The sequence below is a fragment of the Mchenga conophoros genome, linkage group LG2 (genome assembly GCF_057382185.1).
Source record: "Mchenga conophoros isolate Kocher_MC1m ecotype Shallow Benthic linkage group LG2, M_conophoros_male_GT1.1, whole genome shotgun sequence".
Classification (NCBI taxonomy): domain Eukaryota; kingdom Metazoa; phylum Chordata; class Actinopteri; order Cichliformes; family Cichlidae; genus Mchenga; species Mchenga conophoros.
Genome location: NC_140527.1, coordinates 10,210,358 through 10,237,077, shown reverse-complemented (window position 1 = coordinate 10,237,077; position 26,720 = coordinate 10,210,358). Strand labels below are relative to the sequence as shown.

At 42.1% G+C, this 26,720-nt stretch overlaps 1 protein-coding gene across 1 annotated transcript in view; it reads left to right on the top strand.

Annotated features, from left to right (window-relative positions):
* Positions 1–18,572: 18,572 nt before the first annotated feature.
* LOC146581710 (TBC1 domain family member 2A-like) overlaps positions 18,573–26,720 on the top strand; it is a 33,089-nt gene continuing 24,941 nt past the window's right edge. Inside the window, exons 1-3 of the mRNA XM_085285977.1 lie at positions 18,573–18,851; positions 23,735–24,740; positions 24,826–24,940. Of these exons, the coding sequence (XP_085142103.1) occupies positions 23,736–24,740; positions 24,826–24,940 (1,120 nt within the window). The 5' untranslated portion in view covers positions 18,573–18,851; position 23,735. The remainder of the gene's footprint in view (positions 18,852–23,734; positions 24,741–24,825; positions 24,941–26,720) is intronic.

Below are 26,720 nucleotides of genomic sequence, written 5' to 3'. Positions count from 1 at the left end.
CCAGTAGTTTCTCTCCTCTGCATTTTTAAGCCTATGCCTTAGTGTTTTGATACAAACACGACTAAATTCACAGCCCAAGAAAACGGCTTTATTTATCTCTAACTAGCATAAGCTTTTCTGAGATTTCTGATCAGCAACTCAACACAATGGAAAACTGAATGCACTGAATGCCTTGTTGATACCAGCTCCAAGTTTGTATATAATAAAGTTTCAATTGACACTTTGCGCCAGCGCCTCTGTTCCTGACTGTCTGCATGGCTTCTCAATGAGATTTAGATATCGAGGAAGTTTTAAAAAGCTAGTTAAGTGCTATTCAGCTGCCCTCAAAGGGAAAGCATTGAAAAAGCCAAAACGAGAGTGTAAAGAGCGTCGCGGCGGGGGTTTGTGGAGAAGCGAAACATCGGCATTATGGCACGGATGCCATCTCCTGAGCCGCACAGAAAGCCCTCCCCAGCTGGCAGCGCAGAGTCCGTCGGCTGAAGGCTTTCACTCTGGGACAAAAGCTATCTAATTGAGAACAAACTGTCAGTGAAAGAGACGAGACCGTGACCGGAGAGGGGGCCGCTCCGGGCCGCAGGCCAGCTCCGGAGGCCCCGGGCTCAGTCTATCGCCGGGCCTCGGCCCCTTCGGGCTCCTCGGACCTCTTGTGACTGACACAAGAGGCCACGGAGGATAACACGCGCAGCGGCCCGACACAAAGGCCTTTCAGAGCAGACACAGTCCAAACTCAGCCGACTGTCAAGCGTGAAGAGGAGGAGGAGGAGGAGAGGCTGAAAGGACGTGGATACAGATAAGTGTGAGGTCTTAGGAAAAGGAGGGAGCATGCATCTCTGCAGGGTCCTGAAATCAGAGCGACTCTGCACATCTGCAGCTCATCCTCATTAAAGGAAGTAGTTTCAAGTCGATAGTGAAGGTCATACATGAAAAACCCTCAGTGATTTTTAGAGCCTGCCATAGTTTTTGTTTGAACGTTGTCCAAGAACAAAATAACTCTGGATTTTAAAAAACAAAAACACAAGGTGGTTTTATTTTGATGATTTTTTCCTCGACTGGGAGTGTGCTGAAAATAAAACAGTTTTCTGGAATGTGTGTCCAGAATAATTTGGGTTCCTGAAATTAAATATGACTCTTTTTGAACCTTAAAAACACATTTGTAATTGTATAGAGAATATTTGTAGCTCTGAAAATAACAATATTGAATTTAATGCCTGAATCGGAATCATGATAAATTGTTGTTTTAGCTCTTTTACAAACTAGACTCAACATCAAGGGTATCTGGCTAATTCTTCTTACTGTTCATTTGGGGAAAAGGGTAAATTTAACCTGTGTTTGGACACTTGTGTGACTGCAGGATTGTATTATTCAACAGGTGAATGTTCCACAGGTTTGATTCCCTGCAGTCTTGCAGTGACCCTTCTGCATTTTTACCCGTTCCTCTCCAGCTCCTTGCTGTCCTTTTACCCATGTTTTTGTGGAGGATCTTCTCTCTAGCCTCATGCTCCACTGCTGCAATGTTTGGCGTGTGAGATGAAAAGCCGCTCCACCACCAACAGAGCTGAATGGTCATTGTGAGGTTCACAAAGGCGGCTGCAGGGGAACACAAGACTCACTCGTCTCAATGGTTCACTTTGGGAGCTCAGACAAAGGCGTAAAAAACACAGATAGAGGCTCCAAAAGAGAAGCACCACTCGAATCTGAGGGACTCATCTGGGATTGTGCTCTCTGTTAAAGACGCCATCAATCACCCCATCAGTCGTGCTCCGGCTGACTTGATTTACATGTTCACACAGAAGCATCAATCATCCCAAACCTGCAGAAGTGTTCCCAAAAAGCTGAGAGGGAAAGTTTACCTCACCTGACCTGCCACCTTCACTTAGCATCATGAGGTTGTGGTGCGTTTAGGCGCTAAAATGTTGTCAGGAGCGAAGCGGACATGTCGTTCAGGATGAAAACAAATCCCACACTTTGAGTCTTGGTCAGTATTTGCAGGAGACGGCTTGGTTAGACCTGTTGTGCATGAAAATTACAAATCTGACAGGATAAATGACAGTATTTTAAAAAAAATACAATCACAATAGATAAGGGTGGTATTTCTTATCTCCTTATGTTTTCCAGCAGAGCCCTGATGACTTCATAAGCACAGGAGACATGCACATGGAAATTTCAGGGCTGAAGAACACATTTAAGCTCCGTTTGAAACTCAAACCAAATCAATTTTACACCCACTCCAAGTCGTCTTCTTCTTCTGTTGGCTACTCTCTTTAGAGGTCGCTACAGTGGGTCATCCAGCTCACCATATCCCAGCATCCTCCTCTGTCACTCAGGCTTTCAAGCTTTTTTTAAACAATCAGCTCTGAGTGTCAGTATTACAGGATCTATCATAGCTTCAGTTAAATGCTCCAGTTTAATGTCTGTGGTGTCGTTGAACAGAAACAAACATTGATATCCTGCAAGTTTGATCTGTTTCTGATCGTTCTCTGAAGAAAACTTTAAAAAGTGCATTTTGGGTAAATTTTCAAGGCTCGTATTATCATGTTGCATAAGTAGTTGCCCACAAGAGGTTAGAGCATATGAAAGGCCTCCCTTTCACCTACATTTAGACACCAAGATCATCTAAATCCTTCTAGCTCAAAGCAATTTTCTAATAGAGTCGTTTTATGGATCATTCAGTGTCTGAGTTTAACCTATGAAAGTTGACCAAAAAGTTACATGTTTCTGCATGTGTTTGAACCCAGACTGAGATGAGATATCCCTGCTTTGGGTAGATCTCTAATGCAGTGGCTTTCGTTTTATTTCCGGAGCAGTCCCACTCAAAAAGCTGACATGATGAGTGGAGAGCGAGCAGGCAGAGGAGGGGCTGGGTGGAAACCTGCAGACAGACAAACGAGGAGCACGAGTAGAGCCAGGAGGAAAGAAAAGTGTTGCCTGTGTTCAGTGAGCACATGTGCCGATCTTCAAATACTGCAGGTAAAAGACGCGCCTCACAAACACAGAGGAAGCTAACCTGTGACACACTGGCCGACAGTCAAAGAAAAGTGGTTCAGGAATAAACTTTTAAAAGAAAATGTCCAGTTAAACTAAAGAAGAATCTTAAAATTTTAAATTCAGCTAAATTTTGGCTAAGTTACATGAAATTTGTGAATTAATTGGTGACACTTAAATCCCACATGCTTTGGTCTGTTAGTTTTGTTAGTTTGCTACTGGAGCTGTGTCTGTTAAGTGATGTGAAGCCAAGCGCACTTTAACCGAGCGCATGGTTCACTATTGAAGTTCAAACATTTGACCGGTGTGCTGTGGTGAGACCAACTCGACCATGTTGTGCTGAAGTTAGTGTGAAAATGGTGCAAAACGTTTTTCCAGGTTTTACTACGTTTCATGTGGCATGCAACAACCCGTGAGCTACACTTTTCTCTTCTTCTGTGGTGTATGTAAACTTACATTAATTAGGCGTTGTATGTATGACATCCTATCCACAATTATAATATATTTGAAAACAGAAAAGAATTTAAAGTTTTTATTTATTTATTTTGCTTTAGTTGTGAAGGCACCATGTGACTATCCTCCTCACTGCTGCTGATATAATGATGCTTTGCAGTGAGACTTACTGAACACATCCATGTGGTTTCAGTCCTGAACAGGTGAATCAGGTTTTGAATATTAATCAGACACTGATAATTATAATAATAAAAAATGTGAACATTTCTGAGTAGCCTTGTGACAAACCCGTCATACCGAAGACTGGAATGAATATAAAGTAAAACTAATAAACTAAGACATATTAGTAAAAACACACTGAGGAGTAAATTGAGGACAGAGGACTAAATAGAAATTATAAACAGAGACACAGGCGCACATCGATCCAACAGACAGGAAGTAAAAACTGAAAGAAGATGCACAAGAGAAAACCAACTTTGAGAGTATAACAAGTAATAGAAGCACAGAGACAGAGGGACACTGGGTAGAGGAGAGAATAAGATCCCAAAACTCAAAGCCAGGAAAAAAAAGAGTAAAATCAAAACCAGGACCACATTTTAAATTTTTAACAAAAACCCAGAAACTCATTCGTAAAGAGGTCAGACCATGAGTCGGCATGAGGGAATGAGAGTGTGTGATAAACCTGCAAACACAGGCACAGCAAAACGCATGGATAAGACCTGAGAGATCATTTTAGTTCAGCACAAAACGTTTTGTGTGTAATTATCTGAAAGAACGCGAATCTGAGGGACTCTTGGAGATTGCTCTGCTCCAGCCTGAAGTATGTTGATGTCCACCGCTTGCAGAAGCAGCGGTCGTTTGTTTTGGAAACAAACAGCACATTTTTCTTGTGCGTCCTGTCAGCAAGGACGGACGGACGGAGGAGAAGGACGAAGCAGTGATTATTCCTCCCTCAGAGTCCTCCCATCTGTCCCCGTTTCTGCTGGCCTCAGCCTCTTTCACTGCGACTGACAGGAGGGGGGTCCACCTCACCTCTCTTCCACCCCCCCCCCCCCACCCCCCCATACACACACAAACACACACACACACATATACACACCTCATCCCACCAAACCCCACCCCGCAGACCCCCGATTGTGTTCCTGTGCACCAAAGCACTCTTCTATAGCTTTTTGATTGGCTTTCAATCCCCACACCACTGACAAGGTTCTGTATGGGAGGAGTGTGTGTGTGTGTGTGTGTGTGTGTGTGTGTGTGTGTGGTGGGCTTACTAAGGAGATTTAGTGAAGGGCAAGGGGGGCACAGAGGTGATTTTTCAGGGGGAGGAGGAGGACGAAAGTAAAAACTGGGACAGATGGGGCTGATTGTTGCTCTTTACGCAAATTAAGGAGCGAGACATCTGCAGAGAGACGGAGTGGCCGACCAAGGCAATTAAGACAGAGGAGAGAGAGTCCGTTCCACAAGTGAGAATACGTTCAGTTCACAGTCAAACCCTGAAACAAGAAAACAGCAAATTTATGCAAAAATTTAAAAAACAGCCCTGACAATTCTGAAAATGCCTTATTTGAGAGTGACTCTGAGCTTAGCTGCCTTTGACCCTTCGCAGTTTTCCTCGCTGTCCAAATAACTCATTTAGCAAAGTCTGAAATGGAATTCATTAGTGTGTGTGCAGCTTTCTTCTTCAAAGAGTCCAGAATAAAAAGAGTTTAGAGTAAAACGTCCAACTAATGGGAAAACTTCAGAGATCACCTTAAACGACTTCCTTCAGATCACACACTTTTTTATGTGGCATCGTCCTTTTCATCACATCTAACAATCTTTTAATCATTTGTGTATCATTTTTAAAAGTTTCTTGTATAATTTTTCACTTTTAATTGCATTAAATTTAATAACCATGAAACTTGAAACTCAGATTTTAAAGGTGCTTTATGATTAAATGTATTATTATAATAACTCGATCATTTTGATATTAGATGCAATGCTTTTCTGCCCCTTTGTGTTCTTGGTGCGTGCGCACACACACACACTCCTCCATTGTAATGTGAGCCTGATTGAATCTCTGCATCTCTCACACTTGTTGACGTTGTTCTTGCGTAATGTCTGCATGTCCTTTTTTTAAACCACAGCAACAGAAAATCCTGCTCTGTGATTGGCCGGGAGCAACAGCATCTCCTCCAGCTCAATCCAGTGAAAGGATTCAGATTCATTCATTTCATTTCAGTTTTCACAAACACACAAGCTTTGCTTCCAAGAAGAAAGCATCACAAGCTGAAATCTTGAGTTACATTTTATAAATCTTGAATGTATAAACGTGTGAAACCATGGCACCTTTTGAGCAGATTTGATAAATTAAAAACCTGCAGGAGGTTTAAGCTCAGCGTAAATCCGCAACCAAGTCGGTCTCTAAAAAGAAATTCTCAGAGCGTACAGCAGGAAATTTGTGAAAACTTTCCTTTTAACTTTTTCTGAAGCTCTGATCTCAAATTTGGGGTAAAGCTGGTGAAAACAGGATGTCCACTGAGAGATACAAAGTTGCAGCTGGCCTCAGAGCCTTCTGGAGGTGCATCTAAAGATGACCTTGATGAGGTATGATTATAATTCATAATTTTAAAGGACCTTAAAATAACTTTCAAGTTAACTCTATCACCCAGAAAATAAATGGAGTAAAATAAGTGGTCAAAAAAAACAAGCTGGAAGTGGTGGAGAGCGGAACTCCAGAAGACAATGGGAGACGAGAAAAAGGGAAGCAAGGAAAGTGATACACCAAAGCACCTGGCAAAAATGAAACACAAGACAACACAAGAAAAGAATTACTAAAAATAAAAATACCAATCAAATTTCAACGACAAGACCTTGAGATCACAGTGACTACAGAAGTTTGTCTGCTGTGTGTCAGGTGTGAGACAGGAAAACCGCCACAATGCTGTCCAGCAACAGAGTTAACATTTTTAACCGTGCTAAGTAGCATCCCAATAAAATCCCAGAATTTCAACCACAAAAACTGGAGCTCAGACTTTTTGAATGATTTGTCAATACAATTAACCTCCCAGCAGCCGTATTACTGGTCAGATAAAAGGCTCCAACAGCACAAAGGGGTCCAGAGGTCCAGTTCAGGGACTGCAATTAGCTGAGGTGAAGCCAGCAGACAGCTAGCAGCTACAGCTGGCTGTCAGTCAAAGAGGCCACGCCCCTAATATTGCAACCATTAATTGGACTCTTCCAGCTACAGTAAGTGCAGCAGAGCTGAAGCAGGAAGTTAGTGATGGTTTAATTTCCCTTTAAAGTCATGTGGTTAGACCTGCTGGTTTGTTCCTGACCTTCTTGTGAGTTCTTGTGACTCTTTCCTGTTGAACTTCCTGTTTTGTGTCAGAAAAGATGACCAAACTACTAAAAAAAGAGCTGCAAAGCTAAATGAATCAACCTGCATGTCTTGTGAAAAGAAAAGCAGAAGAGGCAGGAGGAGAGTGATGGAAGAGAGGAGCAGCTCAGCTCTCTGCAGCGATCAGTCGCAGCATAGGCGAGCAGTGTGCTGGATTTAATGTGAGCTTTCTTCCCTTTTTGTCTCTGCTTGTTTTGTTTGTTCCACTGGCGCACACACTTGGAGACCTTGTGTGACAAAGCAAGGTCATCGGCAGGATTACAGCCGTCAGACGCTGCTCTTATTGGACCGTTTGGAGCTGCAGCAGCAGCGGAAGAAGAAGAAAACCTTAGCCATAGGGTAATCTTCAAAATAAAGTTTAAGCCATCAGTTATTCTGCGTGTTTTGTAATGACACTGTTTTTGTTGTAAAGTGGGTCCGACAGTCTGAACTCATGAATTCTCCTTTGTTTCATATGTAGGTTTGCAGACTGACACACGAGCGTGAACAAAGACTGAATCTCTGCTGCTGAATCGTTAATCCCAAACAAGGCCTGAGCCTCTTCATTCACTGTCAGCAGAGCAACAATACAACAGCCCCCTCCACCCCCAGAATGTCTAAACACGCACACACACTCACTTCTAAAAACACTGTAAATCATCAACTACAGCATGCCCCAGCTTTATTAGGTGCTGAGTTTTCACAATGTTGCTCTCCTAATGGGATTTTTACCATCAATCTGAACATGTAATCTAGTTACACTGGCTGTAAGGGTCACATTTTGAATGACTCTTTGACTTTTCATTTTTAACATGGCCTGTAAGTGTGATATAGACTCTCTGCTGCAGGAAGCATGCTATATTTGCAACCTGTTGCCCTTCATTTTATTAAAACAACCAAATGAAGCCCAGCTGTGAAGTTACGGCATCTCAAAATGCCTCATTCTGTTGAGGAAATCTGAACGCATTCAGATGGTGATGCACAAAAATCGGGTTATAATCGGCTGTTAACTCATATGTAGTCAGTAAATGTTTTTTCTTTTTAATCCAGTAACAAATTGAAGCAATTTCCCCGTCTCCTTCATTAGATCATCAAACAGTGACAGAGCTGAATGTAACGAGAGTCACAAACTGCAGTGTGTTTGGATTGTGAGATAAGAAAGAGACAAAGTGCAGGACGGACAGTTTCCAAAAAAGAAGAGCCAGACATAAATCTGATAAGCAAAGATTCAAAGACACGAGGAAGCCAGAAACACTACCGTATCCCTGTAGTGTACCCCAATGATAGGTGACAATCCATAAGTAAAAACCATGTTTTTTACATTATTTTTAAATATTTTAAACCATTAAACCCCTCCCACATTCTTGTAAACCCTCTCTGCACTCTTAAACACTTTTGAGACACATCCTTATGAAAAGTTATCATCCAAGTCAAGAGCCTCGACCAGGTTTCTGCTCATCACTGATTCAGATGAACCGTGGCTTTAGTTTTTGTTCGCGCTCCTGCCACCCATGCACATACCCAACGGCCCCATCTTTGCCACAATACCCTCCCGGGGAGCTCTGCTTTACCCTCAAACTCTGTTATCTGTAACTGTCACATACAGAGTAGCCCAAAGCTTTCAGTTGTTGATCAGACACAAGTGAAATGTGAAAATGGTGCATGATACTCTGCCATTCGTACTTCCTGAAAAGGCTGCAGCTGGAAAGTGATGAATGTTTGCAGATATCCAGAACTTCCTTCGCATGATCTGGATCACGATACCAAGCGCCCCCCTTCTCTCTTCCAATCTGGTGGCTTGAGCACCTCGTCTGACACATCTTTTCCCAGCAGGTCAGTCACCTCCGAGCGTGGGGACACAAAACACAAACCCTGGAGTCAAAAGGGTGTCGAGAGAGACAGAAAGAAAGGAGAGAATTCCTCCTCAGTCCAGAGATAAGAGCCCTTTGTTATCTCCGTGTTGCCTCACAGGAAGCTTTTGTGAACGGACTCAGAGGTGATATTAACTCTCCGAGCTAGGATCACTTCTCTCTCCAGACACTGTGCCATTAATCCAGAATCACAGAGAAAGATCTGGAATAAGAGCGAGCCGAGTGCAACCAAATCCGGTGGTTCACTTCTGAGTTCAGGAAACACATGAGCCCCGAATGCCTTTAACCTTTTTATTAGTTACACCTGTGAGTTTGATAGTGCAGCAGGTAATGAAAAATCATCTGCTAACACAAATTAAAAGGCTTCATTCCTGTTTACGATTAAATCTCATTGCTAAATATTTCAGTCCAGCACCGGATGCACTCAGTAATTAGCTTACTTCATGGTGATTGATAATCTATCCACTAAATAAATAATTTCAACAGATTAAACTACAAAATGTTTGTATTCTGCTGTAGATTTCTCAGTGCTTAAATAGTTTGCTAGATTTCTTAATACATTTTTTAATGCTAGACTTATTGATTAATAAAAAATACAAAATTCTTGATAGATTCAATTGACTGATTTATTAAAAAACTTCATAGACTCCTTGATCAATACACTTAAATAGATTTCTTCATAGGTGATTTTACAACAGGTTTTTTAACTAGCTTGATTTGACAATAGATCCCTTCATGCATCTTGATAGACATCTCGATCTTGATAGATTTCTTCATCGCCTTCTCGGTCGATTTCTTGATAATTAAACTTTTTGATGAACTAATTGATCAACTGGTTTCTTTGTGTGTTTATTCTTTATTTGATATTTGATAAATCAGTCTACCTATATATAAATGGATGCTTTTATATGTTAACTCTCTGAAGGTCAGTTTTTTATACTGATCCCTAAGTTTCAGTTTTTTTAAACTTTACACCTCATTCTTCTACCTGTATTGAGAACAAACCTTTTCCATTTTCAATTCTCAAAGCATTTTTTCGTCATATGAACAAAGCTTTTGCCCCAAATTAACTGTAAATTACCAGTTTGACATGTTAAAGCCCGGGAGAGGAAAACTGATAAACCAAGCAGGTGTTTTACCACCAACGAGGTCTCTGCAGAAATGTGCTGTGGTTTAAAGAGATGAGGGGACTTTCTGGAAGCTAAATCAGCTTCACTCTGCTCAGCAGCAGCTTTAATGAATCCTTCTGGGATCCTTTCACACTTGTAAAGGAGCCGGTGGGAGCGAGGAGGTTTTAACAAGCTCTGTTTGTTCAAGAAGGAGGCTCCGGCGTGATGATCTGCTCTCAGCTCGGAGATAATACCGAGGGCAAACGGCACACAGAAAGGACCGGCCTGATTGGGAGTGAAGAGCTGTTAATGAGATGGAGGCTGCTGGTGGAGAGTCGGCGTATTGTGCTGAAGGGTGGTCCGAGGACACGGAGCCGGGTTCAAGAGGCCAAGACCGTCTCACTGAGAAACCATTTTTTTTATGACCAGGAAAAACTGAACAGGTTCTACAGCAGAGACAAAGAGTAGCATCACGTCGAAGCAAAACTCTGATGGCTTAAAGAACATTTTCAAAGTCATGCTCCTCAGACGGCAAACAGCTGAGGTCACTGATGAGCTTCAGGTGCTTGGACAACTGATGGAATCAAAGAAAGAAAGACATTTACCAGAAAACCAAATAACATTAAGATAAGAAATGATTCAGGTTTACGTATATTTGATCTTCATTTAGCTCATTCTTGGAGGATTTTTGAAATCACAGAAATCTGGTGTGTAGCAGACGAGAACATGAAGAAAAATAAAGACAAATAAACCTCAAATCCATCAGAAAGCAAAGACACTGCTGATGAACTTTAAGCACTCGCACTGATCCTACTTTTAAAGACAGTGAATACATTATAATTACATTCTAAATATGTTGTTATATAACGGAGGAGTGGCCTCTTTGGCTGACAGCTGGATGGTCACGCAAGCGGCTGTAGCTGCTTGGCTTCAACTAAGCCAATTGGAGTCCCTGAACTGGACCTCTGAACCGTGTTTGTGCTGTTGGAGCCTTTTGATGCGATTATCTGACCAATAATGTGCCTGCTGGGCAGTTAATTGTACAAATAAACGTTTAAGAAGTCTGGGCTCCAGTTTTGGTGAAATTCCAGGATTTTACTTGGAGGTTACTCAGCACTTAGCATGGTGTAAAATGGTAACGCTAAGGCTAAAAATATAGAAAAATAGTGGATGGTGTTATGGTGGCTACATAGGTATTCAAATGACTACTTTTGGGATATTTTCACAGTTTTCCTTTCTCACATGTGACACACAGCACAGAAAGTCTGTAGCTGTCACAGTTTTGGGTTCTTTGGTAGAGTTTATAGAGAAATTTATTTAGATTTTAGATTTTAATTAATATTCTTTCTCGTGTTTCCTTGTTCATTTTTTCCTGGTACCTCTGGTATTTCCCTGTTTGCCTCCCACTATTTTCTATATTTCTGCCTTTTACCCCTCCACCACCTCCAGCTTGATTTTCTCACCACTTGCTTTGGTGAGTGAAATTCTAGGATTTTATTTGGATGTTACTGACGCTTAGTAACAGCATCACTCCACCCTTGCATCACTTCTGACAACAAAAATCTTACATGGTGATGTCACAAGCTCCATAGTCAAGGGTTCTGAATGTGAAGTGTCCATCTTTGATATACAGTCTGTGGGAACAGTGCACCTACTTTTTCTGGTTCTGGTTGAAATTTTGAGTTATGGATGGCAAAAACATGTTTTTTTTTTCAGAGGTGGAAACAAGTTTCCATACTTTTCTCCCATATAAGAGTAGAGCAGAAGGTCCAGTAGCGCTTCTCCATCTTCAGTGAACCTGCTGCAAACTCTGCTGAACCTGTGAACGCAGCCGGGTGTGGACGTGAAGACGAAGCAGATTCAGTTTCAGTTTTGGCTGCAGTCTGACGCCTCAGGATGTTTCAGGGTTCACTGGACTGGATCTCTCTCTCTCTCTCTCTCACACACACACACACACACACACACACACACACACACACACACACACACACACACACACACACACACACACACACACGAGTGCAGGATCTCCATCCTTATGAGGTCTTTCCATTGACTGGGCTCAGTCCTGAGGCCCCCCCCCCCCATGTATGTGTGTGTTTGAATTAATGTGCGCGTGAGCGAAGTGTGTTTGTGCAGATGCTTTTTCATTCAGGCTGGCAGTGAGAATGAACTTAATCCTCTAAGCTCTTGTTGGGGCTTGTCCTCGTTCTCTTCAATAAAGCAAGAAGAGAAAAAAAAACTAAAGCAGTGAAACTTTAAAAACAAAATCCCCAAAACATTTCCACAACTTTCTGAGTTACAGGCTGTTTACTGAAGGCGTGAAAGAAGACTCGAAAAGGAAATGTTGCACCTTCAGTAGCACTGAACTTAAAGTTATGGATGTCCACAAAGTCCTGTTTGGCAGCCATCTTGGAACAAATCCAGGAGGTTATTTTGAAGCCTCAGTTTAAATGCAAGCAAGTTAAGTGCAAAGTGGTTCATACTTATAGTAATAACACTCTAACACCTTGTAAAGGCTGTAACCCTGTTACTGCTGGTTTGGTTAGAAAGAGATCAGCTTTTGCTTTAATGCAAATGTAATTTCATCTCTTTGGACTCTTCTGGAGAAAAATAAACCACTACCATCCTCCCTGAACCCAAACAAGACCTGCTGGAGTCTGAGCAGAGCCAGGAAAACTGGTCCAGAGAGGTGCAGAAGTGGCGGTTCCTCTGCAACCCCCATCATAGGGGCAGACCGTGTTTGTCCAGTACTGATCGTCTGGTAACTTCAGCATACACTAAAATCTAAAGATCAAATTAATGTTTTACCTGTTTTATTTTTGTATTTGCCCAAATACACAATGTCTTCCGATCCTACAACTTTAAATCTAGGAGAAACAGTGCAGATTTTAACTCTTTTGGTCCTCAAAAACAAAGGCATTATCACTTTTAGGTTCTTAGGAGGTACATTTAACTAACTACCTGCGGGGATAGAAATGTGTAGCACATGTGTGCCTGTGTTTCTGAGACCTGTTAGCTGATTTCCAGGATCTGATTAGAAGGGAAAACTAATGAAGCACACTGTCAGTAAAAATTTCACACATTCATTCATTAAATATGTTCTTCCTCACTTTTGGAGAAAAGACACAAAGCTTTGAATTTTTACCTACATTTATAAACCAGGATCATCTTCAAGAGCTAAAATGTCAGTCCTGAAAATGACACGCATACATCTCAAGGCTAAAAAAATGATGGAAAAATGATTTGAGTTAAAAAACTCTAAATTAACGTTGTTACTGTTGAAATTACTGAAAGTGTGGTGGAAACATTTATTGTATGGTTTCATTAAATTTACTACTCAGCTGACTGTGAGGGGGTCTGGTGGGTGGCACTGAGTTCTGATGGACCACCATTGGTTTCCCAACATGTCCTTACTCTGTTTTAGTCTCGTAAAAGCTGAAACTCAGTCTGTCTGTGTTTGACATTTGAAATGAAAAGCCTGTAAACGTGCGTTCCAGCCTCCTGACTTTGCTGACACTCGGTCATCATACTTGCTCTTGGACTTGTGTTGAACTCGACTGAGGTGGTCTGATCAGACACAGCGCTGCTCTTCGCTGCAGCTGTCCACACATCACAGACAAAGTCAGGAGTGTTTCTACCTCATCCAGCTGCCTCACAGTGTGTGTGTGTGTCACCTCAGGGCATTTTGTCACTTAAGAGTGGGACATTTGGCTGATCGGTTTTCCTCCCCCTGAAGTGCACGCTTCAAAGGCCGGATGAGCAGATTAGAGGTCAGGATGGGCTCAGGACTAACTGATTTAGGAAGGTTTAGGCTTCAGTCCGAAATCCATCCTCTTTGTTTGGCCTCATCGCCCCGCCGGCTCTGTTCCTGTTGGCAGCTTCTTCTCGCCTCTTTAATTCGTTTTTCTCTGCTTCAGTAAGCTACAGGGGCCTACACGGGACAATAATTGATCCTCATGTTCGCATGAGATCAGTAAATACATGCAGCGAAGCCCAGAGGACACAGGTAACCAATACAGGAGACTTTTCCTGCCCTGCAGAGAGAAAGTTGATTTCTTCAGTTTTACTTCTTGTTGGGGTTTTTGTTTTTACTGTGAAGATTTTAGATGTTTGACTTTTAATTCTCATACTCCTGTTTAAAGTACTGAGGTTGTTATTCTTGCACCTGTGGACAGGATCGTCTGTTGTTCTGGAGAAGCAAACCTAAAGACGCTCTGCAGAGAAACGTAAAAGTCTGCTGCCACCTGTTGTTCACTCAGAGCATCGCATCCTGTAATATCTCTTACAGGGAGATGTCATGGTTTCACAACATATAAATAACCGTTAATACAAAACAGTTATCACTAAATGGTTGTATGTTTAGTTTAGTTTCCAGAATGAGTTTTAGTTCAGTTTTTATTTGTTTCTTTATTTGTTTTATTTGTTTGTTACGAGTTTAAGTGTTCTGTAAAAACATTTGAGACAACGTAAAATCCCATTCTTAAAAATCCTTACATTTTCTTTTTTCTATTTTATTTAAGTTAATTGAAGATTTTCACACTGTTTTATAATAATGGGTTGTATTTATATAGCACTTTTCAGGACCCTCAAAGCGCTTTACAATTCCACTATTCATTCACTCTCACATTGGTGGAGGCTACAGTTGTAGCCACAGCTGCCCAGGGGCAGACTGACAGAAGTGAGGCTGCCATATCACGCCATCAGCCAACACCAGTAGGCTGTAGGTGAAGTGTCTTGCCCAAGGACACAATGACCAAGACAGACAGAGTTGGGGATCAAACCGGCAACCTTCCGGTTACAAGATGAGCATCCCAAGCCCCTGAACCATGGTCGCCCTTAGTGCAATTTTAAATTACTTTTCATCCATTCATCCATTCGCTACCGCTTATCCTTTTCAGGGTCGCGGGGGGTGCTGGAGCCAATCCCAGCTGTCATGGGGCGAGAGGCGGGGTACACCCTGGACAGGTCGCCAGTCTGTCGCAGGGCTAACACACAAGGACAGACAACCATTCATACTCACATTCACTCGCACATTCACACCTAGTGGCAATTTGGATTATCCGATTAACCTATCCCCACAAGCTGCATGTCTTTGGATGGTGGGAGGAAGCCAGAGTACCCGGAGGGAACCCACACAAACACGGGGAGAACATGCAAACTCCACACAGAAAGACCCCGGCCTGATGGTGGAATTGAACTCAGGACCTTCTTGCTGTGCGGCAACAGTGCTAACCACCGTGCCACCGTGCTGCCGAATTACTTTTCATTTGTTAGAAAATCAGGTAATTCCATCATAACTACAAAAGCACAGGAGATAGCTCTATTAAAAACTACAGCCAAACTTATTTGAAGCAAATCCAAATGATCCATGCCCTTCAAGTAGTTGGAAAACATTCTTGCATGCAAAGGTTGTTTGATCAATATGATCTGTCCAGAATATTATACAGAACATGTGAATATCTCTGGTGTTTCTCTATTTCACAATAATAATAAGATTTGCATGTATCTAGAAAAGGGTGGAGTGCCCCAAGTGGAGAAGTTTAAGAATCTCAGGGTCTTGTTCACAAGTGACGGGAGAAGGGAGCGGGAGATCAACAGACAGATTGGTGCAGCGGCTGCAGTGAGGCAGACGCTGTACCGGTCTGTTATGGTGAAGAGAGAGCAGAGTGTAAAAGCAAAGCTCTCAATTTACCAGTTGATCTACGTCCCTACCCTCACCTATGGTCACGAGCTGTGGGTAGTGACCAAAAGAATGAGATCACGGATACAAGAGGCAGAAATGGCTTCCTCCAAAGGATGGCTAGCCTCTCCCTTAGAGATAGGGTGAGTTCAGCCATCCGGGAGGGGCTCAGAGTAGAGCCGCTGCTCCTTCACATCGAAAGGAGCCAGTTGAGGTGGTTCAGGCATCTGACAAGGATGCCTCCTGGGTGAAGTGTTCCGGGCATGTCCCACAGGACACGGTGGAGAGCATCTCTCGGCTGGCCTGGGAACGCCTTGGTGTTCCCCCAGACAAACTGAAGGAGGTGGCCGGGAAGAAGGAGGTCTGCGCTTCTCTGCTTAGGCTGCTGCCCCCACGACCTGGCCCCGCATAAGCAGACGAAGATGGATGGATGAAAATATGACTCAGAGCTAAAAGATAATCCTCGTGTAAAAAGGAGACCCATCATATGCTCTGACTTGTTTTGAGCTGCCATATATCTCACATGTTGATATGAGCATAGAACATTTACCTGAAAATGCACTTTCTGAAGTTTTCTTCAGTAAATCATCAGAAAATAGATCAAACATCTGGAGTACAGAGTACAGAAAAAGTGAGCATTTTGTCTTGGAATGAATGCAAAATTTACTTTCTTGCTGATTTTTAATAAAAAATAATTGTGTTTTCATGTAAAATGAAGATAAAGGTAAAATTTTGTATGTCTTCATTAAATTTCTAATGCTACTGAAACAAAATTGTAGTTTGTTACTCTTGATTTTCCTGATGTAGGTGTGTTAATGTGGCGCTGTTCAGACTGAAATCAGAATCCTGTCTCAGAGTGATGCTGCAAAACCAGCTCATGCATCACTTGGACTACAGTAATTAGTTTTATGACAAAGGCAGTAAAATGCATGAGGGAGGACGTGACAAAGAACAGAGCGAGACACAGACGGAGACTAGAGCAGAATGGACGCACCTGGGAGCACAGCTGAACACAACTAACTGATGAGATAGGGGAGGCAGAGCTGAACATCACACACACGAGCCGAGGGATTGTAAAAAGTAGCACACACACACTGAGGCGTGTGAACTTGACACAGGGACCGACAACAAACAGACATGACAGACAAAGGTATGACACACAGAGAAATGATCCCGGGAACACAACTGACTTCCAAAAGAGATGCTGATGACAAGACAGAGACGAGACAAGAACTAGAAATGTGAATAACCAAATTATTCTTCCCACTGATTCTTCATGGCCACACTGGTGCTGGTGCTTTAATTCCAGGTCCAGCAGACTGAAAAGTGTGCCACCGCTTTTATTCTTCAACACAACACACTAAAACTTTGGCTGTGAATGATGAAGGTGGAGTGATCTGAATGTGGGGCTCGGACATGGACAGAAGTCATGGATAGTTAGTCATGGACTCCCTCCTCTGTGCCCTCTGTAGAACAGAATGAGCTGCTCATGCATCCTTCATCCATCATCATCAAAACCAAATAGAAACAAATCATCTAACAGCTTCCATGCAGAGGAGAAGAGCTGTTTATGCTTAAGGCTCATATCTAAGAAAACACACTTACAATGAAGAACAAAATAAATTCATGCAGCTTTGGTGCAGATGAGATCACTTCTCACTTTGTCACAGGTCTTTATACAGACAAACTAAAAACATCTCCTGATTCAGTAGCTTGTAGGACCTCCTTTAAAACCAGCAGATTGAAAGGAGATCACAGGTGTCTCAGTTACTGCCAGAACTGGATCCTGATTCCAGACTATTTTATTTTATCATTCACATGTTTGTTTCTTAAGTTTTCTTGTGTTCCATAAAATTATGCCTGGCTCCCCATCCTCTACTGGGAAAATGGGATCTAGATAAGACTGCTTTGTGGATGCGATCCCCCACACTGTTGTTTTTCCTGCTGCCAGCAGATGGAGACAAACTTTAACTTCATGTTCTCTGTTTTTAGTCAGGCTTAGTTTCTGTAGTGGAAATAATAAGTGTGATAATATGCTATGACTATGACATGTATGCACATATGATTCGTTCGGTAAAATAAATTAAACAGTGTTCATGTTGTACCTCTCTCCTAACCCACTCCATACTTACTGGTGATTTGAACAAAATTTTTTAAAATTGGATTCATTGCTCCATCAGACCCGTTGCCACTGATCTTCAGATGAGTTTGTTGTGGAATTTGACATACTGCAGCCCCTTCTCCCTTTTCCCTTTCATTAAGAATGACTTCCTGACAGCCTGATGAGACTTCAGTGATCAGTAGATGGATTACCTGAAGGTCAAGATGCTTCTCTCAAGTCCTGTGTCAGTCTTTTTAAAGACACACTGCACACCATGCTGAGATATGCCAGTGTAACAGGGCGGCCCTTAGCGGCTGGAAACACAGTGAGATGGACCAATAAATATAGTAAGGGTGTCCTCTTCCTTACAGCCAGCTAATAGTTTTTTAGGATTCGCCTTGTCGTTTCAAAAATACAATTTTATGCTGTCAAACTGTCTAATCTTTGATATTTTTCATAGATGTAACCAAAGGAATGGAACAAATGATATATTTTATGACAGGCTGCCTAAAGACACAGTTTAAAATTAGCTCTTTGCTAAGTTGTGTGTAGACACAACACTGATTCATCTCGTTATCTGCCTTTTTTATGTTTGAATGACTCATAGGTGAGCATTGAAGTTGCTTATAAACAAACCAAAAACATTGCTCTAAAATGGTCTAGTACAGGAGGTGTACTGAAAATGAATGAAAGAGGAGCCAATGTCCAAAGAAAAGCATTGACAGTTCTTCAGAAAGTATGAAGAAATACTGCTCAAGAAGGTCTGGACGCTTGGAAGCAAAAAATAAAAAAAATGATGGGCGGCTTAAAACTTTTTAAACAGTTCTGTAATTAGTGAAGTTAAAAAAGTGAAATAAAATATTTCAAGTGCAAGTGTTCCTAAAAAGTTCCTCGTCTAGCTATTAAGTAGCGTGAATTCTTTTGATGTTACAAAAGTACACATTATTTTGAAGATCACAGGAACTTTTCCAAAACTGGTCTTATTTTGAAATGTCTTACCGGAAGTTACGTCTTCGCTCCGTGTTGTTGGGCCGTGGCGCTGAAAGGAGCGCTCCCAGCCGCAGGGGTGGATGGCAAGGAGCCGGAAGAAAGAGAAGTCAGAATAAAAGGACGTAAAGCAGAAAAGAAGAAGAAGACTAGGAGGAGGAGAGGAACGAGGAGAGGGAGAAGTCCAGAAGAGGAGAAGAAGTGAGGAGCTGGTGGAGTGACTCAGTGTGATTTCTTTAACAGCTGCAGCGGCTGTCAGTCAAACACGAACAGACCCGCCAGGTGGGCTCAGGCCCCGCCCCTTCAGGTAAACCCTCAACTGTTTCTGCTGTTACAGAAGTCCTTAAATATCAAAGTAATAATAAGTAATCAAAGTAACAGTGGAGTTCCGCTGAGTGGAAAAATTACTTTAATGAGTGTGTAAGTATGAGCGGGAGTAGACACGTGTAGAGACTTTGTACTGAGAGGAAGGACGATTTAAAAGTATTTTTTACAGTTTTGTATGAAGTACTGCAGTAATTACCAGTGAGTGTGTGTGTGTGTGTGTGTGTGTGTGTGTGTGTGTGTTTGTGTGTGAGAGAGAGAGAGAGAGAGAGAGAATGGGATCAGTGAGCATAAGCAGCTTTCCTAAAAGCATGAAGTATTTGCTCACTTCCTATCAGGCTGCCGGTGTTGTGCTGCATTCTGTGACCGGATCAACTGCGTTCCTGCCTGCTGCTCATGTTTCCATCACTTCATGCTCAAAAAGCAAAGTCAGTGATGCTCTTCATCAGTCAGAGATCCACCTCCAAAACGAACAAGAAAAACACATCTGATTTCAGTTATGACGAGCTGTTTGTACTAACGTCATAAAACAAAAAGTCTTTCTAGAAGACAAATGAAACAAATGTCCCGAAGTCAGAGCCAGTGTTGTGTCAAAAAGTGATTGTCTGCCAAAAACTGATTGTTTGTATTTAAACTGCTATAAATAACTTGTTGGTCTATAATATGTGAAACATATGTCAAATGTATCCCTCATGAATGATATCAAGTCATCTTAAGCAACAAACAACATTCCTGTAACAAGGTAGAAGCCGCAATCAGTTTTTGGCAGTGACTTTTTTGTATCCTTTATTTATGCAGTTAAAAAAATTCTTGTTGACTTTAAAAAGATCTCTTTCAAGAGTAATCGGGCCAAGGGGACAGCTGAAATTGCAACAAATGCAAAAATAGTTCTGTAAACATATTTTAAGTGGACAAAAGGGAGCTGATTGATTATAATGTAAGTACAATAACACAGGTATTTTTTTTTATTTTATATACACCCCTTTGTAATACCTGTTCACCAAAGTCTATTTAGCAACATATATAATGATATTACACATAAAAAAAAAAAACACACGGAAACATTGGAAATCAGTTTTTGGCACAACACCTGTCTGCAGAGCATCTCAGTTGAGCATGGCTAAAAACCAGTAAACAGGCAGAATTATATTAATAAATCAACCAGCAGAGGGTGCTCTATAGGTTGGCTAAGTTTGTAGTTTTGCATTAAATTAGACAAGAGCCACTAGCACTTCTTCCTGGTGCCTTACAGTGGTTGCTAGAGGTTGCTGGCCGTTTTGGGGTGATATTGGTTGCAAACAGGGTGCTGCACCAGAAAAACTCCTTTTAATTGCTGTGGTTACTAGGAAGTTGCCATAGTCACCCATATTTTGCGTGCAAGGTTGCCACTTGTCTGCAAACACTCACTAACTAACCACTAGCAGTAGTGCAAACCAAACAGGAAACAGATAACTTTCAAAGTAAAGGTTGGGCCTCATTGCCAGACACATTCCACAAGACATGAATGACTTTTACTTTGAAGGCACAGTCTTTGTTTTAACTAACTTAGCTAGCAGCTGTCAAATGTTTGCAAACAAGATGGCATCTTCCACCCAAACTACAGGCAACTGCAGCAATCTGTCAGCAACCAAAGCAGTTTCACCTTGCAACAGCAACTTTCTGCAACCACTTGTAAATCAATCAGAGAATATTGATTTTTCCTTTGCAGCCTGGGATTGCCATGGCGTAACTGTTCACGCTGATGGATAAACATCATATACATGACTTCCACACAGAGAGGTGACAGTGTCTGTTGTTTCTGTTAGATGAAATAACATGGAGTCACTCATAAATATCTCACAGTTGTAAGTCATTACCAAAGGATAGAGCAACAGGAGTAAAATAAGCTTAATGAGTAGTAGGCTCAAACTGTCATAAACCTCTGACGTGCTTGAGGGTTTGGCTTTGGGTTGGGCCTTCGGGGGCAGTGCAGTGAGCTGTGAGAATGCCAAAACTTTTCCAAGTCAAACAAACATTTAGATAACAAGACATATTGGCCAAAGCTGCTGCCGCAAACATGAATCATTTCATGCTCACTCAGATGACAAGCAGTATGCTGTGGGACCGACACGGTGAACTCTAAAAGCGGTCACACCTGCAGCGGAGCAGCCCCAACTGAAACAAGTCACGTGCAGACCATCGCTTGTTTTTTCTTCAGCACTTAAAATGCTTGCATTACGTTCCTGGAAGCAGCGCTTAGGCTTTTAAATCAGCACTGTCTCAGCTTTTCCAGTTAGCACGCTCTGAACACACACCAATACTTAAATAGCATGAGAGGAAATACAGGCATGAGACACACCACTGCTGAAAGGAATTTGTCCTAGGTGAAGAATTTCCCATAAACGTCTTCTTTAGCATTGCTTGGATCCTTTCCCCCCCTGTTGAACACTTAATTTGATTTCAAGCAATTTTCTTTTCTCACCCTTTAGTGTCATGCAGATCTAACCTTTTCAGCTTTCTTACTCTTCCTGCCAGTCTAATATTAGCCTGGTAGTTTCATCTGGAACTGGATCCAAAACCTGACATGTACAAAACAGCATTGAGGGAAAAGCTCCCCCCAGAAGCTAAATGTCTTTTAAAATGGCCACAGAGCACTCTTGCTTTAAATCTGTGGTTTTTAAGGGTTTCCAACCTATCTCACACTTTAGTGTTAGCCATTGTCCCATGATGACGATTGCATCAAGCACACTCTGAATCAGCGCAGTTAGATCAGTTTCCGTACAATGACCCACAAAATCCCAAGCAGGTGTTCACAAACAGCTGACACTAAGTGTGACAACACAATAGAATTTGTTTTAAAAAAAGATCTTCAGTCTGTCACAGTGATTCTCAGAAAGTTATGATAAAAAACAAACACACTATTCTGAAGCATTTTAAAAATATTACACATTAAATAAAGTGAAGTAACTTAAATGAATGGTAAGTCAACAAAAGTGAAAGTTGGGAGAATCAGGATTGTGAGAGGTGCAAGGAAGAAAAACAAAGAACTAACTCAGAGCAAGTACTAGCAACAGCTTTATAGACTGGAAAACCCAGTCAGCCCTGCCCTCCAGGTAGCTGAAACACCTACAGAGGAAAGGGAAGGCATTAAATGATGGGATCGGTCAGACTAAATTAAAGGAAAGGAAAATCTCCGAACTTAGTGCTTCTTTGAATGAATTCAAGTCTCTGGAGTGTGAATCAGCGCTGACACCAAATGCCGCACCACTGCTTACACAAACTAAATGTCAAATACCTCGAACTGGAAGCACATGCTCTACAAACACTGTCAGACAAAGGCAGAATGTGGGGAACCTTTACCATCTTCCCCTTTCAGCTGTTTGAATAAAATGAGTCTAGTAGTCAATAGAAAATTAAAGGGCAGCTGGTTTTCCTATCTGAAACCCGTTTAACTGAAAGCCAACAGTCCATACAGGACGCGGCCTCCTTCCAAACTCATTGAAGGCTGTCTGGAAAAATCCATGAATATAACAGCAGTCAGTAACATGCATGATCTGCACAGCACAGGTCTGCAGTTAAGCTGAACTGGATATTCCACAAATACGTGTGGGCTGACCTGCCACATGAGAAGGTCATGCCACGCTTACCAGTCAAGAGCCGCTACTCTAGTTTGGCTTTCCCCCTTCATATCTGTGTGTATAGAGATGCAGAGATATGGATTGTCATTTAGATGTTTTGCTTCCCTGGACCTGAACCACTTCCTGTAATTAGGTCCCATTACTTTAGAACTCATCAGATTTGTGCTTATTTTGGTGCTTTTCTTCAGTAGAAGAAGGATTCAGGTCCTCCACTGCGGGAAAAAAACACTAAAACGTGTTTTTAGAGCTTCACGCATCATGGTGCTCTGCTCCTGGACCACCAACGGGTGAATAAAGAGTCGAACACACATTTTAGACTATATACAAACACGTGACTTCAGTAAAAGAAGAAAGAATGGAAAAATAATTATTTACAGGTTTGGTCCTATTTGATTTTTATTTCTCCCAAGTCCCAATTCGAAGGCTGCTCGAAATGCGTCCCTTAAATGAGATACAGCCATAGTTCACAGAAGTGGCTGCAGCTGCTAGCTGTCTGCTAGGCTTCACCTCAGCTAATTGGAGACCTCAGGGCCATGTTTGTGCTGTTAGAGCCTTTTGTTGTCATTTTAATAATTATTATTATTATCTAGCCAACAATATGGCTGCTGTGTGCGTAATCGTACTAACAGACCATTCAGTAAGTCCATTTCTAAACTTAAACTTTTATTTAGATGTTACTGTGCAGTAATTAGCAGGTATGTGTCTGTGTGATGCTGTTGTACTGTTTGTGAATGCAGCTTGACAGTCAAGCTAGCTAGCATAACATAACACTCCACCCTGTCATACAGATATGGTCTATATGCTATCTCTGAGGTTGAAGACAGATACTAAAACTAATGAGTGGCATTAAGGTGGGTATAGTCATCTTTTATTTACAGTCTATATAAGGTAAACACTCAGAAAGTAAGCAAATCAATTTTAAAAAATCATTTAATAAATAAATGAGTTTGAGGAACCTTGGCTGTCCACATGATTTTACTGCATACAGGTGATATTGCATATTTCAACACAAACTGATGTGTATCTGAATGTGTAACTGGTTTACTTTGAATTTGTGTCCCTGCATTTCTTCTCCTGCTGGCTATATTTTCTTTTTTCCAAATGCAGCCTTTATTTATACTCCTTGTCTGGAAAAAGGCACTTAGCCTGGATTTGAAATTCTCAGAATCCAGTTTGATGGTTTACCGCCAAACGTCTCCTCACAAACATCATTAAACTCAATTTCCTTCCTCCGTCTTTCTTTTTGCAGGATGAATGGAAGCGGCTCAGCAGGAAATCCCAGCTCTGCCTCGTCTTGCTCACTTCCTGCCCACGCTAACGAGGGGACGCTGAAGACAGAGTCTCCGAAGAAGGACCACCAGAGCACAGAGTCTGCCAGTGTGCCTGGGTCACAGAAGAACCAGAGGCCAGGAGGGAACAAACAGGCTAAAGAGAAAACAGACCGGCGGGATCCTCACACGGAGAAAACCTCAGAAAATACTCCAGAGACAAACAGGCTAAAGGCTAAAGATTCAACTTCTTCAAAAAATGAATCAAAACCAGATCGACCACAACCAGAAAACCTCTTTCCAGACCAAACCGAACTAGATCCTCTTCCTGAATCAACAGATTCTGGTTTGGGGGCAGATCAGAGGAACCTTGGAGATTCTGTCAGACCAAAACATGAACAAGAACCGGGTGACTCTCAGGACTGTCAAAACCACAAAGATCTTTTTTGTGCAGATCAGAAAACTAAAGATGAGAAAAGAAACTCATTTATAACTTTGCTAACAGATGAAAAGGATGTCCAGAATAAGCTCCATATTTCTGAGTCCATAGAGGAGAAAAAACCTGAGAGGCTTCAGCATTTCCAAGATCCTCCTCACCTAAACACCCACAAGTCTCCTCCCCCTTCTCCTGCAGACCAGAAAAGACACTTGGATCCTCCAGCTAAAAGATCCGCCCTGGCTCCACCAGCTCCACCTCTCACCATTGAGGCTTTCTGTGACCAGATGCAGCCCGGCCCTGCAGGTTTTCCTTCCGGGGAGCCCAAACTGTGCGGCTTCCTGATGAAGCAGGGTGGGCCTCTGAGGGCCTGGAAGCAGCGCTGGTTCACTTACGAGGAGAAGAAGAACCAGCTGTTCTACTACCGCACACCAAACGACGTGATGCCGCTCGGGTGGGTGGAGCTCAGCGGTGCCACCTTCACCTACCCACTGAAGTCAGAGCCGGGTACCTTCCAAATTAAGACACCTGAACGGACTTTCATACTGAAGGTAGGAGGCCAAATGTTGCTTAAAGCATTTTTGGATTTGAGTTGCAAGTGTTTGGAGTCTCTTAATCCACCTGCACCCTCTCCAGGCTGTGACCGAGGAGCTGATGCTCTATTGGCTGCAGCAACTACAGGTGAAGCGCTGGCAGCACCGAATGATGTCCATGTGCTCAGACCCAACAAACAACAACAACAACACTGCAGGTGAGAAACCAGCGCGAGCTGCTGCTCGAGCTTCTACATGGAACGCTGAGACATGAACTTAACTGTTTTAAAGTTTCTCCAGGATGTAGTTACAGCGAGCAACAATAAAAGTTTATTTAAAACAAAAGCCCTGAACACTGACAGAAGATCTGCTTCGTCTAATCTTATTTTGAAAATATCAGTAAATTACAGTTTGGTGAGCTTCAACCACCGTCCACTAGAGGCTCCAGCAGACCCCATAGTGCAGGGGTGGGCAACTCCAGGCCTTGAGGGCCGGTGTCCCTGCAGGTTTTAGATGTGTCCTTGAACCAACACAGCTGATTTAAATGGCTAAATTAGCTCCTGCAGTTCTCCAGAGGCCTGGTAATGAACTAATCATGTGATTCAGGTGTGTTGACCCAAGGTGAGATCTAAAACCTGCAGGACACCGGCCCTCGGGGCCTGGAATTGCCCACCCCTGCCATAGTGAGTCACTCCTGAAAGAAAAACATGTTTACAGCCTGATTTTTAAAAAGGGGGCGTATCCGTTTATGACTGCCAGGTGGCTGTAGCTAGTAGTATTCACCTCAGCTAATTGGAGTCCCTGAACTGGACCTGTGGACTGCGTTTGTGCTGTGGGAGCCTTTTTAATGCTAACAGATATTATTAATTTCGTTAACTCATAATTTGCATCATAACTTTCGTCAGGACGAATTTGGCAGCGATCCAATCTGAATCAACTTTTGATTTAGTCTCCTAGTCTGATGATGTTCAGTTGACTAAAACTAGTGATGGGCAGATGAAGCCTCATGAAGCATTGAAGCTTTTCATCCAATTGGTTCACCCCAGCGCAAAGCTTCTTGAAGCTTCATTTGCTCTAGTAGGACACCTACTGGACGTAAAAATATTAGTTGGCATGAATTTGAAGAGTGTGGCCTTTTGCACACAGCCTGTAAATGTCAACAACAGAAGGAGTGTGTAAAACATGTATATTGTATTGATGGCAGTATACTGTGTATATTTATACTGGCAGTATGGAAAATGATCATTTGGAAATGCTTAAAATGGAAATGATCATTTACTGTGAGGTGAGGTGTGGTTGGGGTGTGGACAGTGGTTGTGCTTTTGTAACGTTGAGGTATGGACAGCTACACACTGAGGCCTCAGTCCTGCCCATATTTTATTCAGTAAAAACTAAATTTTCACTGCTTTTATAACCTTTAGTGGGGAGAACATAGCTAGGATTTAATGATTTAACAAATCTTTTGAATCCTTTGTCCTCCACAATGCTAAATGGCTGGGAGTCCTCAATCACCATGCTAACCAGGTCTTCATCTATTGGAGATTGTTCTCCTGAGGAAAGACAATAAAGACAAAGCACAAATATAAATATCACACACGTAACTTATTACAGCTGTATAATATTGTTATATCATTTAGTAACATTACTGCATGCTATATTATCATGACATTTGATGGCTCACCTGGTCTTGCTCCACAATCGGTGTCCCCCTTATTCTCATGCAAAGCTCTGTTGTGCCTAAGCATGGATGAGGTGTTGTTGTTATATCCCAGCTCCCTGGCACAGAGCAAACACTTCACCTTGTACAAAAGTAAAGACAGCTTAACATATATTGATTGTATTGCACCATCAGTATTATGAAAATACATCTTCTGTAGAAATTTACATACCTTGTTGGGAGGAATAAGATCAAAATGTTCCCACACAGGGGAGGACATCCTCCTCTTCTTAGCTGGCTCCATTCTCTCCTGACTTTCTCTCCTCACTCTCATAAACCTC